Here is an 18,536-nt window from a genome sequence, read left to right on the forward strand (position 1 = left end):
ACAATGTTTGTAGAAAGAAAAAAAAAAAAACACATCATTGATGTTCAAATCTCAAGGCTTTTGAGATTTCATCAAGTTGAGTTTGAAGTCGTTACATTTGCGACTTGAAGCCAAATCATGTGACTGAACAACTCCACTCTGATTTACTACACACTCAGCTGCAGATGCATCAAATCTAACATGCTGCATCAAATTTTATTTAAACAGGAAGGCAAAATCTCATTCTTCAGGACCGCCTGCCAAGAGGCACACCAATATAAATGCTTGGCAATGATACAGAATAAAACAAACCGCTCACAAGCTGTAAAAAACAAAAAACTAATTTGAAGGATTCAAGCATAATTGTTCAATTTTTTTTTTGGTTGAAAAAGGTTCTCCAAAGGCTCCGTGAATAAGGTGCTGCATATAAACTAGTGACTCTCCCAAAATCTGTACGGATGCTGGGGCCTCTGAAAAGAAGCCAGAGTGATAAATGTGAGCTTTTCCCTGTTGTTGGAGACAAGAATTCGAAATAGATAAAGACATAATTTTCCCAGCATTGCTTTATAAATGAATGTAAGGCAGTGGTGTTCCCTCTTTACAATGAGGAAATGCCAGACAAGCAGAGTGTAAAAACCAGAGTGACGAGTTGTGAAAGCAGAGTTTGTAATGTAACATTTTCCAGCAGGAATTAATGAATGCACTAAGACCAATTTGCAACCTGGCTGTGACGACTTGTGTTCAAGCAGCGAAGAGCTGAGGAAAGCATGCAAACATTTTAAAAAACAAATCAACTAAACAGTCCAGGTTAGTTTACAGAACACAAAAAGTAAAACCATAAGACAAATAATCAGACAACAGTTTGAAAATAAAGATGCATAGTTCATTTATTTCCTTTTGCTTTAATATTGGGTCAATCAGGATAAAATAAAATTATGTAAAAGAAATGTGATTACTGATTACTGATGCAGAGGTGTTCATCTTTACAATTTTGCATAAACATTAACTAACAGACCAAAACAGAACAAAAATAGAACATAAAGAGAAATCCATGCCTTGGCTATACACTGGGAGATTTTAGGATAAAACAATTAGAACCAATATAACAAATAACGATCTGCATAAAATAAAAATAAAAACCTTCAAGAGCAATTTATTTGCAGACTGTGCTTTGGATCTTCACATATGGCTTGTTGGATATTAAAAACAAACAAACAAACAAACAAAAAAAACAGCGAGGAGAGTGTTGTTTACTCCTAAGGCAACAATATACAAATTCTAAAGTGAGAAATTAACTGATCGTAGCTGAAAAGCACAAAGGCGAGCTGTGGTATCTTGAAATGAGAGCCGTCAAATATCAAATAATAAGCCAACTTCTTAGCTGAAACCTGGATAGATCTAAATCAAATTAAAAGGAAATTAGGCTCGCAACCACCAGGCACACTTGTCTCATTACAGCAGAAAGATAATCCACAAACGCCTTAAACCACAGACACACGGAGCAGGAGAGCCAGGGTTTCACAATATTGGAAAGAGAAAAGGGAAGTGTATGTTTGACAATGCGACTTAGGTATCATAAGATTCTGTTTCAAGTTTGAGTTTTTACTAATGTCAAGACACATTAGGAATGTATTCCATTAAGCTCCGAGTGGTTTATAAAACACAGCGGCTTTATGAAAAAATCTTTAACATGTTTGTGTCACGCAGTCAGATTATGGGAGCTGAGCAGGAAGCCGACTTTGACAGGTCTAAGTACACACTGAGTACTTGAGTGGAAAAGGAAGAAAAAAAAAAGAGAAGATATGTTACAATTCTCCAACTTCTAAGGAAATATCATTCTGGGTCAGAATAATATTGAAGTCTAGGATTTCCTGACATGTGTAAGGCGATATATTGGACTTTTATGAGTGTTGTGGGCTGACTTTTGGCTCCCGTTAAAATGAGATATCACTCAAACCCCATCTTGCTGCTTGGCTTAAGTGATTTTTAAAAACGCTCGGTGTCCTGCTTTTTTTTGTCTTCTTCATATTCAGAACAGGTTGTGTCTGTATTATTTGTTTCGTCACATTCAATCAGCTACACACATCAATTTTAGGGATATCGCATGAGGAAAAATAAAGGATAAGAAAAAACAAGAAAAATAAACTTTTGAAAAAATAAACACAAGCTTCTTTGTTAAATTACAAAATATTGTTTATGGGAAGTCTTACTGTATAAGAACAAATTCTGTTTAAACTTGAGGAAAAAAAATCTCATTAAAAGAAGTAGCATTCGGAAGAAAAAAAAAATCAAGTTTAAAAGCTAAAAATAGACACACAAAAAACTTCATTTTTAAGAAGTAGATATTAGAGTTGATTCCTTCTTATTAAAAATTTTCAGCAGAGTAAGGAAATGCCGGAAAAAGCCCTAAAGAACACGCTAGCAGGATTGAAATGATGGTGAACTTTAGGACGCGTCACTAGACCTGATTGCAGGGTAAAACAGCGGAGAGCAGGAAGAGACACACAGAAAGGGGAAGAGGCTGAGCAGTGCAGACGGGATGGGGTTGGGGTTGGGGGGCATTAGCTCACTTCAGGCTGATGTCAGGACAATTAGAGGTGCACCACGGTGCATTGTGTACAGCGCCTGTCAGCCTTAATCTCTGCTGCTGCGGCCCGCACCCGCAGCCGGCCCACAGCCCACGGGAAGCGCTAACACTCAGGTCCATATTGCTGTGACAGTTGCAGTCATCTAGGAGTAATGCAAAACGTTATTGTGGCGTATACGTGGTGTCCCCAGCACTCTTGTCTCAAACAACAAGGCGACTGAGTGGGCACAAAGCCGGGATGATGCTGGAGGGGACGGCGAGGAGGTTAAAGGGGGAAGAGGGGGGGGAGAGAGAGAAGAAGAAAAATTAGGGCGGGGGAAATTTCTGCACTCCTCTATCTGATGCACTGCTGAGAATGTCCTGCTTGTCCAAGTCAATGCTGAGCGCTTTCTATAAATCTTGGTGTTTGTTTTTCAAAGAGCCGCTGCGTGTGGTGACAACGTTGGAGTTCTCTTCGGCTTCCTCTTCCTCCTTCGTCTTCAGGACTTCGTTGAAGAACCTGAAGATGGACTCAAAACTCATCCAGGAGGTCAGTTCATGCCTCTCAGTGCCTGCAAGACAGAAAACAAACACACACGGGCGTATTTAGAAATGTGTTTACTGTGATGCTTCTGACATATTTAAAAACTCAAATCTTCTGCATTCCGCTGTATAGAACTACGTCAGAACCTCATAGAACAGAAACGATAAAAGTCAGCATAATCAAAGAGCTGAGTTTTACCAGTAGTCATGCTATTTACCACTTAGAGTGAACCGAAAACCACCTTCTTGTGTATGTTTATTGTGTTCTTTACTTTGTTCATGATACACTGCAAAAATAGACATTGTGTTGTGTTCTTTAAAAAAATCCCTTTTATTTATTTTTTTTAAGCCATTCTAGCACCTCAGCTGTAGCTCGGTCCAGAGCCGTCATTGGCCTCACAAATCAACAAACCTAATTTTGGCCTCAGCCTGACTGACAGATCTGCTCTGTTTTTAGTCTTCATAATGCTGCATTTTTTTTTAAAATTATTCTCAAAGAAATCTTTAACACCTCCACAGAATAGTTATTTTTATGCTACAGTCAAAGTATGAACAGATTAACTCTGTTTAGCAACACTGGAAAGCAATTAGATGCACTGAACTTTATTTAAGGTCTTAAGAGTAAAGGGGGAGCTGAAAACAAAAGCAAACAGTACTTTTCAAATTTTTTGTTTTAAAAATAAATTAAAACTATATTTCTTGTTTTTTCTTTTACCTCTTAATTACCCACTAATTTATTTTGGTCAAATGTAAAGAAGTTCAAAACTTTTACAAAGCACTGCTACCAATCATAATGGAATTAGTAAGTCTTTTGAGGCCCACCAATCAGTACGTAAAACTAAGGCCTTATGCGTGAGAGCAATGGCAGCCTCTGACCCATTAGTCCAGTGGGATGGCTTTAATGTATTATCCAAGTGGATACCCGATAATCGACAGTGCCGCATATCAGAGGAGATGGAAAGTGGTCCTTCCAACAAAACCAGAGATATGCACAATGGGTGCACTAAGAGAAACCAGTGGAGCGGTAGTCATTCATTCTAAGGGGCTGATTGAGGAAAGTCAAGCCAGAAGCTGGAGAGACATAACCAGCCAACATATCAGATGATCTGGCAGCACCTAGAAGGGAGGCAACAGTGCTGGGTTTCCTTCTGACCTCCTCCGGGTTAGCAAGTTCCCAAGTTGGGGGTCGCCCTGCAACTTGAAATTTGGTACACACGCCTTGGGTTTCTTCGGGTAAGGGCATCATCGGCCAGATATTCTGTTGGATAGCTTGTAAACTCAGTGGCAGCTATTCCTGCTACAGATTCTAATGAAGCATAGATGATAAGCCCAGATTATACTTTTAGTTCTTGTTCAAGGTTATTTAAGATGAGATAGATGATAAGCCCAGATTATACTTTTAGTTCTTGTTCAAGGTTATTTAAGATGAGGTGCTAATAGATAATTGATTGTCACTGCAGCCACCGGTCAACAGCTCAGCTGGTTAGCAACACCACTGTAACTTGACCTTAACTGCCACAATGAGATAGAAAGGGAGAGCAGGATGGCATTAAGAGGATGTTAAATGTTCTAACCAACTTTAGGGCAGAAAATGTATATTTCAGCACATATTGGCTTGTAAATTAGATGTTTTTTTTACTTATTTAATAAATCAGGTTGTTTGAACCTTAAGATTGTTATATCTACCATAAAAAAAATCAGCTAAAAACACAAGGGTTTACATCTTGAATCTTTTTGTAAGCGTGAAAAAATTAGTACATATAGATAGACCCTGTTACTGCAGCTTCTCTCTCCCCTCTTTGATCCTTCCTGCATCCTCCTGTGTACATAGAATCGGCTATAAAATCTAGACAGAAAGACCGCAGGGATACAATTAGGAAGTACCTTAAAGGCTCTCTCACCATAGACAGGCCTCTGATGACCGCTGCTCTGACCCTGTGTTTATTAGATTGAACCCGACTCTGATGCATCAATGGAGACTCCATATGTTCACGTGTGTGTGTGTTTTACGTGTCTGACTGCAAGACCCGAGGCAACTGTGAGGTTCTAGGAATGGATTTGGGTTTGGTTCCTGCAGGTGTGCTCTGTGTTTGTGTAATTTGTATGTGGGAGAATGTACATGGGGAGAAGCAGTTCTGATCTCTCTGAGATAAGGGACTACACTGCGAGTTATATAGCAAGCAGATGGCAGTCAGTGCCTAGGGTCAAATTTACTGGCCCGGCAATCATGGTAGTCAATAACCCCGCTCTCTCGGTGACTCTGTTACCTGTGTAGGGCTCGTCACAACACCCATCACTGGGAACTAGAGACACAGCCCTCTCACACCTCTAATCTATCATTTATATCCAATTTGAGGCAATGTGATCTTTTTTTCACCTCTCCTGTTTTCCCTCACTTGTTGGCTTCTGTCTCACTATTGTTTTTACTTCTGTTTTGTCCTCCTTTTTTGTCTGCAGCAGACCAATGCGGCAGTGTTCGCTCGTTCACCCTGAACTGGTGGTGAACTCCCCCCGCACGCCGCCAGCCTCTCCGCCCTACTCCTCCGCATTCGAGGGTCACCATGGGGGTGTCTCTGTGCTAATATGCAGATGAGCTGCTGGCCCTCCAATGACTCGGACGTTAAGCTCCACCTCCCTTTAAATGGTTGAAGGCTTTGAGATTAAGTCTTCTCCCTTCACTATCATATATAGATATAAATTGTCTCACATGAAATGTGCCAAATTGCATCCACTCTTATTTCTAAAGCTTAATGACAAAATTCACAATGCGCATGCTTGGACAGAAGAAAAACAAAAGTAATATATAAACAACATAGTTCAACAGGGAATGGACCATGTCTTGTAAAAAATGAGTAGCCAAAAATTCAAGCAAACAGTATATGTGTATCTATGACTTTAGCAATATTCAGGTGGATTGTTTTTTTGTTATTTATTTATTTTTTTGAGTTTTTCTCATGTACTGTAATGTAATAGCCACATTTTTGTAACTTTACAAGCTTTTTTATCTGGCATATAACTCCAAAACAGAGATTGTATATTGTATATTGTATATTGTATAAATTCATATCTCCTTAACTGTTTATGACAGTTAAGGAGATCTGAATTTTTTTGGACAGCTATATAGTTAAATAAATAAATGAAACAAAAACAACAAAGAGAGGGGGCAAGCAGGAACCAAGGAGACGACTGAACTGAAACAACAACAGACAGAAAAAAAAACACCTCCAGTAATAATAATAATAATAATCAGAATGTACTTCTAATTACAGTTGGTTAGCAGAAAAAAAAAAGTTTTTACTATAAGGACATCTGGTCTGAAACTGATGAAACACATTCACAGTTCTGTGGAGACGTTTAACTGTGAGGCAGGAAATTTCTGGTGCAGAAACATGCTCTGTGGTGAGGTCACCCGCATGTTCTCTCTGCTGAGGTCAAGACACAGTTTTGATGGCCGGGCTGGCCAGCGGCTTGCGGCTGACCATCCTGAGTGAGTGTGTTTTCCCAAACTCGGTGAGGCCGGCTCATTATGTGGCAAGCAGAGAGAAGCATTTGATCCTGGATGGTTAGCCTCCTCCTCTCTGTCACAGCCACTGGAGCCCTCTCTGGGTAATTGACTGGCTGTTTGATCTCGCTCTGACTCGACATTACTACACACATTTACACATACGGACAAACGCGTTTATCTTGCAAGTGTCTGCTCAATGCCCACAGTTACTCGTGCCAAACACACACAGTTGTGCTGATTTGTGTGCTGAGGAGGAATCTAAGAGAGGAGCAGAGCGAGTTTTGAGCTGGAAACAGGGAAACTCGTGCATAGCTGAAGGCCATGCTTTCTTCCCTCTGCACCAAATGCTGCATGCTGTTACAATTGGTAATCGGCTGTGATTGTCACAAATTTCAAAACAAACGCTAGGTGACTGAAAAGCCAAAGTGACGCCCCGAGTGATACTCCGACAGGAGCTGCGAATCAAAGCATGCCGACTATAATTAGGTTCCATCTGGGCTACATTATTTAAAGCCGCACCAGTTAATTGCTTGTGTACAAATGGCCTATTTTATTTGAATCAAATTCTTTTTTATTCATAATTACACTGATGTGAAGGGGGGCATATCTCTTTGCTACAGTTATAATATAAATACATATTCAAATTAAGGATGCTTTGAGGCGAGGCAGAACGCAAAAAATGATGACACTTTTATTTTTGTGAGTTGATTTTCTTTAAACAATTAAGAGTGCTTAAAAAAATACTGACATTTGGGTTAAATATTTAATGAACTCCAATTAAAAAAAAGAGATTAGCCCTGATATAATCATTAAGCAGAAATCAGAAACGCAGAATTCCTGAAAGACAGTAGGCCTATTTATAGAATAGACAAAAATACCGATGCGAGTATTTTTCATCTTCTCATTTTCTTGCCTTTTTTTTTTTTAAAGAAAACACCAGATAAAAAAGAACAACACACAAATAGAGGATTGTTTTATCAACTTCCCATCACATGTAACCAATCTCTATGTGGGGCCACAGTAGAGCATTGTGGGAGCACGCTTGGGCTACTTGCAACCTTAGCAGTGTTTCTGCTTGTGGAAACTATCTGACCTGCATCGCCGGGAGAGAATCGCTGTCTGTATCCTGGTTGTCAGATGCTCAGATTTCCACCCAGACTCTTTCTGATATTAGATGGTCCTTTGCCGTGTGTGTGTGTGCAGAATATGGGTGGTGGTCGAACCTCGACGTATGCTCATCCCCGAGCAATGCCTACGTATGTGCAGTCCAGTTTTTGTGTATTGTATTTAACATGGTTAAAGGTCAAGGATGTCATTTTCCGCCATATGGCTCTTTGTTCGGGATGGTGCGACACGTTGCCAGTGAAGACGAGGTCAAAGAGAAGCGCAGGCAGGTGACAGGTGGTCAGCCACACCGTTGGAGCATAGCTGCCCTATCTAACAAAGCATGTGGATGCCATTTTCTGCCAGGAATCAAATTAACCCATAAATACAATCTTAAATTGTCTCTCAGAATAGGACAGTTACATTAAACTGAGCTTAGAATAGTAAAAATCAGATATATGTCTCCCAAATAATCTGTTTGACTAAAGTAAGATGAAAATAGCATCACTTTGCTTACTTTAATCAAACCAGAGAAAATTAGCCAAAACAGAGCTTGTTTGATTAGACCAGTTTCAACACTGTTACCTCTTCATTGAAATTCATTTGTGATGCTTGTTTGTAAGTGGGGTCCACTCCGCTTCCCCCACTTCCACTCACGTTTCTGTCATCCTGCTTTTAATTGCTTTGCTTATTACTGTGTGTTGTTGTTAGACAAAAACAAGGCAGAACTCATTACGCATCCAGAGATGAGGAACCTGAATCACTTCCTACAGGGGCTGCTCAGGGGACTTTGTATTTCCAAAGCAAAATAAAAAAAAGAGAGAGTGAGAAGAGAATCAAGACCAGAAAGCTAATATCACATTAACTGGTTGATATTATCACCCAGTCTCTGCTACTTTGTTTTCAATAAAATGGTCTAGAGAGGAAAAAAACTGTGACAAGAATAAAACTCTCATCACAGTGCCCTGCAAACATATTTACACTCAAACTTTGTAGATACTGTAACGCTATAATAAACAATGTATATGTATTACATTGGGATTTTATGTGATAAACAGACAAATACGATGAAAAGTGGAAGGGAAATGATATATGAATATAAAAATATGTATTCAGTCCCAATACATACCAGGACTTTTTGGAACCGGATTTTGCTGTAATTACGCAGTTAGACGTCTTTTAGGTTATGTCTTTATCGGCTTTACACATCTGTGGACTGAATATTTTGACAGTTTCACTTTGCATGACAGCTCAGTCATGTGAGTCATGAGTGTCTGTGAAAGTCTTGCCAAAAATCTTCAAGGTTAATTTAGAGCTGGACTTTGGCTGATTCAAACACCCCACGATTTTCTGCCTGAATCTGAACCTCTGCCTCACTGTAAAGTCTTATGCAGTCTCTGACAGGTTTCCTTCCACGATCACCCACTATTTAGCAATATTCATCTTTTGATCAACCACTGTTAGTGTTTTGGATGGAGACAGGAGCTATGGTCCCATCTGAATAGAGCACCATCATCCACATGTTCAATGTGCCACCTACATACTTTGTTGCTAACTGCTTTTCATCAGCAGCCATTTTAATAATGGCTTTCTTCTTACCATTCTTCAATAAATCCAAGAACAATGGAGTTAATGACTAATTGTTGGCCTTCATAAAAAACAATGCTGCATACCTCTGTAGCTCTTCTAAATTTACCATCAGCCTGTGGGCTGCCTCTCTAATACTGTCAGTTAAGGTGGATGAATATGTCTTTACATTTTTGTCATGACATCAATTGTTAGAAGATGGATTGAGTGGTGTTCCTTGAGATCTTTAGAGCTCAGGATATTATTTTGAAACCTAAACCAATTTGGGCAACTTGGTGTTTTTTTAAATTTTTTTGGAAAGGGGGTTGGGAGTGTCAAATAAAATAGTGTTAACAGAAATGTAAATCCCATTTTTCTGATACTATACTTTGTGTTGGTCTGCCGCATAAAGTCCCAATTGAAGTTTCCCAATATAAACAATATAATATAATAATTTGAAAAGTTTGAGGGGTATGAAAACTTTTGCAAGGCATTGTACTTTTTATTTCTCATTTAGTTAAACCCCGTAATGCTTCCTCTTCAACCTATTTCCCTCTCTGGCCAGACTGTCAGACTGGACTGAGTGCTTTTTTGTTTTAACTGGGAAGAGTGGCCTTGGCTGTCATAGAAGACACTCGCTTTTATAGAGTTGGAGCGAAGTATTTACAAGATAACCCTGGTCCAAGGACAGTGCAATTTGATACCAGTGTCAGACGCTCTTCTCTCCAGTAAAAATTGTTAGGTCCAAACCTCTACATAACCTCTCAATGTCAGCAGCTTTAGTGAGCTCTGAGGAAAGTGGTTGAGATGCATGTGAATAAGATGAGATACATATTTGACGAGTTTAATAAAGAGTTTGACTCCGACTTAGCTTGTTCGTTGTAAAGAGTTTAACAGAGAGTATATTGAAATAATAGAATAAAGCTGAGTCTGTAGAGCTATTGCCTCTTGTTATTTTAGGGATAGACAGATTGATACAGATAAATCCCTTGAGGAAAAACACACATTGCAGTGTGATTTGAATAAAAGAAATGAACACAGAAATATTTGACAAATTCTTTATTTGAAAATTGTTCCTAAAGAGCCCTACAAAACTATTAATAACCCCTTAACATTTCCACATATAGTCAAGTTGGTCTTTCACACAAGCTCCAAGAAAACATATGGAAGTTTATGGCTGAATGGTGACGAGAGGTGAAAAAGTGGAATATATATTTTAGCACTGTGCCGTGCTGCAACCGTCAGACAGTGTTCACTCTAGGATAGCCAAGATTTCTTGTGTTAAAAATATACATAAAACTGTTGCTTTAAAGCGAAGCATCTGGGTAATAGAATGAGACTAAAGACAGTATAGGTTTGAGACAAACAGTGGGCAAACATGTATGTTTATGGAAGAGACTTGTTAGAATTACTGCCTATACTTTAGCACTGTAAACACTGTAGTCCAGTCCAGGCCTTTTGTTTCATCTTCACCACCATTGGTCAATACTTAAATGGCAAACACCAAGCTTGCCTCACACGGCTTTGTTTTTAGCCAGTTGAGGGACAATGGAAAGCTTTTATTTCCATGGCCAGACACAAACTCAAAAGTAGCATTGCTAAAAAGAGAACCATTCCACACAGACCCTGCACAAGGAATGGCATTAAATGCATGCATATACATACTCTAAGTGAGAACGTCATGACGGAGTGGAACAGAGTGGATACAGATTATCTACACATGTAGGTATGTAGATGGAGAGACTTTCCAGAGAGTCCATGAACTAAAATCCAAGCCGAATTGGACACACTACAGTACTTCTCTATGCTACAGTCACTCCTCATTCCAATAAACACATCTCCTGGTCCACGCATACTCAATGAGGTCTGGAACACACACACACACATGCACTTGTTCACCTACAGGACAAGCTCACTCACATCAATCAGCCACAAAGGCTCCAGAAAAAGAGAGAAGCAGAAGAGGCCCCATAGACCTGTAACAAACACAAGACGTATTCTGAACCAATGGTTGAAGATTAGACAGGTTTGAGTGTGGGAACAGCGTGTGGGAATATATATTCAACCACATTTAATCTGATACCCCTAAATAAAATCCATTGCATTCTACAGGCTTTTAGAACTTCAGAAGTATATCCATGTCTTAGAATGGCCTATTCAAAGACCTGAATCCAACTTAAAGTCTCTGCCAAGACTTAAAAAGCTAATGTTCTCAGAGGATTGCATCCAATCTCACTGAGCCTAGGCTATTTTGCAAAGAAGAAAGGGCAAAAAAAAATAAAATAAAAAATCCATCTCTAGATGTACAAAGTTTAGAAACGAACCCTAAAAAACCTACAGCCATAATTATTCCTATGCATGTACAAAGCTACTCTTCCATTGACTGTGTGATCTATGAAGATAATGTGCGTTTCTATGTGTGCATGTGTTGGCTGGATGAAAGGACTACACATGAGAAAAGAGAGTTCAGGTGGGGGGAGGAGCAGGCCAGAGGTGGAGATAGCACAGAGTGGGTGTTGAGGGTGGGGCAGGTCTGAAATAGATCACTTAATGGAACAAAGTGTAATTAATGGGTCACCACAGATAAGAGTGCTCTAGCACTATCTGGGAATGTGCTAATAGAGCTGACACACACTCAGCAAGATCAGTCCACAGCTAGATCTCCTTCAGAGTGTCTGTGTGCATGCGAAGTTTGTGCACATGTGTAGGGGTGTGTTTTGACACATGGTGGATAAATAGCGGGTGGAGAAGACTGCCAAGGTGACAGGTTAACATAGTTTCCTCCCAGACAAAGATCTGTTGTCCTTGCAATCAGAGAGAGCTCAGAAGGAAACACAGACTGTTCTCCCTACGAAGCCTCCCTAGTTCACGTAGACCTTCAGCCTCACATCAAAACATGACTGATGTTATTACACTTTGCAAGCCGGCACACCTTCAGTCACGGGGATGTGGTTGTTTATGGAGAGATGGAGGAGAAGGAAGCCACCTGGTCAAGAGGGGGTCAAACTTGAAGTGTTCTGACAGAAGTAAAATGCCACAAACCTCTCCTTAAACTTCCTGTCGAAATGTGTCCCTGCGTCAGGGGAACTCCTCTGGAGCCAAGTGTCCTATGTGTGTGTGCGTGTGTGTGTGTGTGCGCAAGGGTGTTGGATGAATCTCTCAGTTTTTGGAGCAGGGTGAGGGAGGGATTGCAGCCAGCCACATGCCTTGGGATATTGAGACGGCCGGTGATGGACAAGGCAAGACAAGGAGGATATCCCCTGTTTGTCTTAAGGAGCGGAGCTGCCATGTCACACATACTCTCGGGGGGGAAAAGTCTGTCTCCAGGATGGATTTCTTTGTGTGTGTGTGTGCCTGTGCACGATGTGGGGAGATTGAGGCAGATAGGTAATACATGCGGTTTATTTTGTGTGCACATTCAGGGTCACAGACCTAGGGGCCATCTACTTCAAACTGGTTTAGTCAGACAAGGCAAGGCCACATTAACACACAGCATGACTTAGTAATGGAGAGACCCTGAGCTTGGTGCTGCTCATATGGGACTACAATAATAATAAATAAAAAAAATCAACACATCTTACATATCTTTATGGAAATTACCTTTTTAATGCCATTACAGTCACCTTGACAAGTCGGTAAAATGAAATGAAGTGAATGCAACAGTCCTCAAACACAAGGGCTTGACCTCGACAATATCAAGCTGTGCACCAAGCTCTAGGTGAATCTTAAATCTTGCTGTGTGTTGTTAAGTGTGTCCACAGCTGCCTGTTAAGTGGTCAATGTTTGTGTGTAAGCGTGTGATGTAGCATCAGGGGGTTAAATGGAGAGGGACGGGCCTCCAATCTGTTAGGACAAGGAGAAAACAGCTTCAAAGACTCAACATCAACCCTCCCCACATACACACACACACCAGAGCACACTGACGGACAGTCCATTGCTCCCAGCATATCTCTATTTTGTCCTTGGACTGTCTGAATACCACTGGAGGCGAGCATGATTTGAGAGAGCAAGTGGGAACAAGAGAGACAGGGAGCCAGAGAGAAGAGAAGAAAGAGCCAAATGATAGAGAGAAGAAGAGAGAGAGAGAGAAAGGAGGCGTCCCCTCAATGACATCTAAAGAGATAACTCACTCTCCAGAGCTTCTTTTCTCTTGCTATCACTTTCCCAGGCAGCACTCCATCCACATAAGGCTTGAGAAGGGACTTTGTGTTAACTTTAGCAATCTGAAATACATGAGTGGAAGTAGAACAAATACAGCTTACTACAGGGAGAGAAAACATGATATTTAGTTATCTCTATGTTATCAAAAGTTTAAACAAATGATAATCAGTCTGAAAATTTCACTTTTATATCTGGTGGGAAAAATAGTTACATTATGTGTTGCAAATATAACTATTTTTTTCACAATTTCAGCTCAAAGTTAAATATTTCAATGGAAATAGCATATTTATGTACTTGAATAGTTTAGTCAAAATCCAGACCTAAACCCAACCAAGAATCTGAGGCTAGACTTAAAGTTCCTGTTAACATTTGGTCTCCATTCAACATATTCTTTTTCCAGTTACTGTATGTCTGGAGTCAGAAACGATGACATGGAAAACTAATTTCACCAAGTGGAAAATCTGATTTATTTACATAATATTAAGTTAGACATATCCTTAATGCTATATGCAAGCATCTTCTTCATATTGGCATTAGGTAGTTTGTTATGAAGCTGCACTCAATAACTTTTTTAATTAATGATGCTAGGAGCACAGTGCACTTGAAACTCAACTTTGAGAGAAAAACACAAATCACTGAGTCACAGCAATTCCATAAACACTGAAACAAAAACAGAGGAAAAGTAATCCACTGCCGCCGCTATTGTTGGATACGCTACATTTGCAGACGCAGAAAAAAGTAGGGAAGACTTAACCTTTTGATAAGCTCCTTCTAGTTCCCGCTGTATGCATTTTTCATTGAAACATGCGAGTCAGAAAGAGAAAGAACGTCCACACTCACTCCTCTGAGAGGAGAAAGGTTACAGCCTGCAGTTTGGTCTTACCAAGTAAACTGCATTCCAATACAATGTAATGCTGATTAGCAGGGAATGTCATTAAAGAAATATTGATTCTATATCTACAAAAATTAGAATGTACATTTATAAAGAGTAAAGCATCAAGTAAAAGCCTTAAGATGTAAGAATCTGCTGTTCTTAAGCAAAAACATGCAAATAGCTGTTTGAGTTAGGGTGATCTGTGGGTCTAAAAACCACAAGATTCTATGTATTTTATTCTGATATAAAAAAAAAAGACCAACAAAAGGTCCAGCATGTCTGCAAAGTAAAAGGAAAACTATACATACACAGTGAAATAAATGTACCGTATTTTTCGGACTATAAGGCGCACATAAAATTCCTATATTTGCAAAAAAATTGGCAATGTGCCTTATATTCCGTGTGCCTTATGTATGAACAGTGTACCGTATGTTTTATTACGACTTTGGTAAGCGACAAAGCCACTCCCCTTGATTGTCGAAGCATAATTGCTGCTGGTCAGAAACCTTGTGAAATCAGCTTTCTGTGCTGTCTAGACAGACTTGTTTTGGGGTGGCGAACCACTTTTCCTGATACGTACGGTGCTTCAAGACTGAATCGGATGATGATGAGAGGGATCTGGGCTTGCTTGATGCCGCTATCGCCCAACTATTAAATTTCGACACCGAAGACGAGGAATTAGATAGATTTATAAAAGATGAATGATTGAAAAAGTGAGTGTACTTTTTTGTGTAATATTGACAGTTATTGTTAATGATTTGAATAAAGTCTGACCTATCCAACTATTTTGTTTCTTTTTATGCGCCTAATAATCCGGTGCGTCTTATAGTCCAAAAAATACGGTACTTGCTCTGTCAAGGTTGTAGTTCATCTGGGAATCCGATTGTACTCTGAGCAACCAGCATATTGTTTTTATTGCCAATTTTCTATTAATTGGTCATTTCTGAATCAATACATGGCTAATCATAAATAGACAAAGATGACTTGCTTCCCTTCGGGAGCATCCACAGATGATGGGATAAGATGTGGGAGGTCGAGTTCTGGAAAAAAAAAAACAAGCCTAATAAAACATTCATTTGAGTCAGTTAAGTTGATACCAGGGGACATTCATCATAAACAATAATTACAAACCAAGAGAAAACCCATAAGCAGAAACTACACTACAAACTGTATTCAGAAATCACAAGTGATATGCTGAAGACAGTTCTTGAGGCAGGTAATGTGGAAAGAGGGAAACAAATATTAAAATACTAAAGTTGGGCTCTGTAGACAGAGAGGGAAATCATAAGGGTGAGTGACAAAGTAAAACTGCAGGAAGAGAAAGAAACAGCACAGCAAAGCATAAAAACTACCTTCTGTCATAATTTAAATGGGCTACGAATACTGTGTTTACAATGTATATTTTATGCCTTCCAGTTCAAACACAGCTTCATCTGCACTCAGCTGCTAAGTGATATGATTTCACTTTTTATAGCAGCGTCCCCATCCCACTCATTCAACCCGCCACCCCCAGTTCCTCTGTTATTCAATGTGGTGTGATTCTGCACGCCTCGTGTGTCGACTTTCAACTGTACAACCCCCCAAGGGCCAAAGAAGCATATTAAATCCCTCCCTAACCCTTTCTTGTTCCCCTCCTTAAGCAAAATCTCCATCCTAGAAACACATCTAAGCGAACATACGCACACAACCAGGGAAACATGCTGCAAATGGAGATGACTGCCTCATATTTTACAGCTGTTAAAGTTTCTTGCTGTATTTATTGCTGGGTCCATGAGCAGTTTCTCCTGAGATCAGAGTGGCCCTCTTTGACCTTTGTGCAGAGCTTCTCTAATGTTGAACTATAATGCACAACCACTTAGGTTACTTTGGTTTAATGATGCCTTCACATGCGCACTTTCACACATTCTAATACACATAACACAGTTGTCCAAGATTACACTCCACAATAAAAGCATAAGCGTAGCGTTAAGCTCAGTGAAAGGTGCTGTGATGGTATCTAGGGTTACAGATCCAATAAACTGGCATTAAATGACAAAGTGAGCATTTACTGTCACCATAAAACATCAAGACAAATTTAAATATTTTATGAGAAAATCCTTGGGAAAAACAATAAAATAATAATAAAAAACATTTCTCTGATGCAGTCACCAGATTAACCTTATGTTTATATCCTTTCATAAACTACATAATTTTTTATTACACTTTCATGTCACAGTTTTTTCATCTAATGCAGGGTTACACTTCAGCACATTTACTCCAAACTCTTCACTTGAAATTTTCTCCAGTTTTGTCTGTCAGAAGGTTCCTTTCTTACTAAAACACACTCTTCCATCTTCTTCCCTCTTCTTTCTCAGTTATCTGACTACATACCGTTTGCGCTAGCAGAAAATTCCCACTTCACCTCAGGGGAAAAAGGCATTTTTTCTCTGCTGTGCTCATCTCCCATTCTACTCTTGTATGTTTTCCATGCTGGCAAAGCTTCCTTTCCCTGCATGCAGCAGGGAGTTTGCGCCGTCTCTGGTAGTCCCATAAGGAAACCTACAGTGTGATGTTACTATCTTCCATCCAGAGGGATCCCCTCTCTCCAACTGCTCTTTTCTTTCTTTCCCTGCAGGTTGTTCAAGTTCTTCTTCTTTTTTTTTTTACTTCTTTGAATGCTTTTTAGTGTCTCTATTTGACTCTTACACCTCTAACTCTACCATATTACTTTTATCAGACAGCATCAAAATCTTAAATTTTTTCAATTTATTTTAAATATTACCCTTCATTTTTAAATAATTACAAAACAGGAAGAAAATAGGATTAAAAGACGGGAAAATGGTAGATCTGCTTGTGTACAAAACAATCACTTTGTATAAATGAACAAAGCTGAAAATTCCTAAAAAGGTGAAATAACTGGGAATACTGCATATGCTATTTTAATTTATACTATGAATAAACATTCCACAAGTATGCTATTTACAGAGAAAGAGCAAAAAAAAGAGGAAAAAACAAAAAAAAAAAAAACCCCACAAGTCTGTATGTTTCCTCACAAACTGAAACAATTACTATGTAAAATATTTGATGTCACCCCAGAAGTATTTTCATTGGATTAATGTGCAACAATTTGGGTGTACACTTCATGATGTTAAGCCTGTTGATTTAGACTGAGAAGCGGATGGTGTTTGCTTATTGGTGTGCAATGGTTGCGCAATGATTATCTTGTAAAAACAAAAAACAAACACCAACATTTCAAGAGCATTTCCTGTTCAACATGTCCTCTTCAAGAACTTTAATATCCAAACTGACCCATCGTTCCAGTTATGTAATAAATAGACCTGAGATGATGATGAAAAACGTCCCATCATGCATTACAGTGCACAATGATTTTAATTCAGAGTTTAAGACTGTCTGCATTCTTTAGACTAAAAAAAAAAAGAAGAAATATACTTATATATATATATATATATATATATATATATATATATATATAATGACTATGTGGTCTGTTGCTTTTCTATACTTACACAATACCTAATATATTTTTTAGTCTGTAGAAATATAACTTCTACCACCATGACTGCTCCAGCAATTAATGTGAACTACAAGTGTTCAATACATCACTAGTGTGAGCGTCAAAGAATTCAAAGCTGAGGTCAAAGGACTTAATAAAAATCAATTACCTAGACTTTAAAATTCAGCAAATACAATTGAAAAGTGAAAACATCAATTTATTGTCAGTACATGAAAGATTCTAAATATGCCAGGTTTTATGAAGGATTCCAAAGATTAGGCAATCTCTTTTTGACAAAATGCAGAGCCTTCAGCTAGGACTGTTGTTGAAATTCATTTGACCTATTATCTGTGGACAAGGTCTGTCATTAATTAAGTCCCATGTATACAGCTGCCTGCATAGCTATTGAGCTTGTAGAGAAATATAGCGATCTGAAATCTTCACAATTTCCTTTCAATGAACAGGTTTTCTTTAGTCTACAAAGTATCATATCAGCATTGTAGTCATGTGTGGATTGGTGTTTTTATTTTAATAAGAGCACTTGTGCAAAGACACATTTTGTTCTTTTCATCGTTTAAATCCTTGAACAGATCCTGCACGTGTTCAGGGCATGGCATGTATCCACCATGCCTTTGAATTTTTCCACATTTTGTCACATTTCAAACTCAAACTTCACTGTATTTTATTAGAATTTATATTAACTGATCAGTATAAAATTACATGCATAAATTGACATGTAACCATG

At 39.0% G+C, this 18,536-nt stretch overlaps 1 protein-coding gene and 1 long non-coding RNA gene across 4 annotated transcripts in view; one reads left to right on the forward strand and one right to left on the reverse strand.

Moving 5' to 3' along the window:
* The window catches only part of LOC122828344, a 35,177-nt gene extending 22,357 nt beyond the window's left edge, over nt 1–12,820 (forward strand). The window contains exons 2-3 of the long non-coding RNA XR_006370209.1: nt 2,986–3,095; nt 5,546–12,820. This is a non-coding gene — a long non-coding RNA (uncharacterized LOC122828344). The remainder of the gene's footprint in view (nt 1–2,985; nt 3,096–5,545) is intronic.
* Nucleotides 849–18,536, reverse strand: part of fam172a (family with sequence similarity 172 member A) — a 157,242-nt gene continuing 139,554 nt past the window's right edge. The window contains exons 11-13 of one of the 3 annotated variants that reach the window (XM_044111804.1): nt 15,287–15,338; nt 13,394–13,486; nt 2,980–3,117 (exon numbers count right to left, since the gene is read on the reverse strand). In XM_044111804.1, coding sequence (XP_043967739.1) covers nt 13,420–13,486; nt 15,287–15,338 — 119 coding nt within the window. In that variant the 3' untranslated portion in view covers nt 2,980–3,117; nt 13,394–13,419. Of the gene's footprint in view, nt 3,118–13,393; nt 13,487–15,286; nt 15,339–18,536 lie in introns of those variants that run through there. The other 2 variants (XM_044111802.1, XM_044111807.1) reach the window with 2 other exon arrangements.

This window comes from Gambusia affinis, linkage group LG03, assembly GCF_019740435.1.
Source record: "Gambusia affinis linkage group LG03, SWU_Gaff_1.0, whole genome shotgun sequence".
NCBI lineage: Eukaryota > Metazoa > Chordata > Actinopteri > Cyprinodontiformes > Poeciliidae > Gambusia > Gambusia affinis.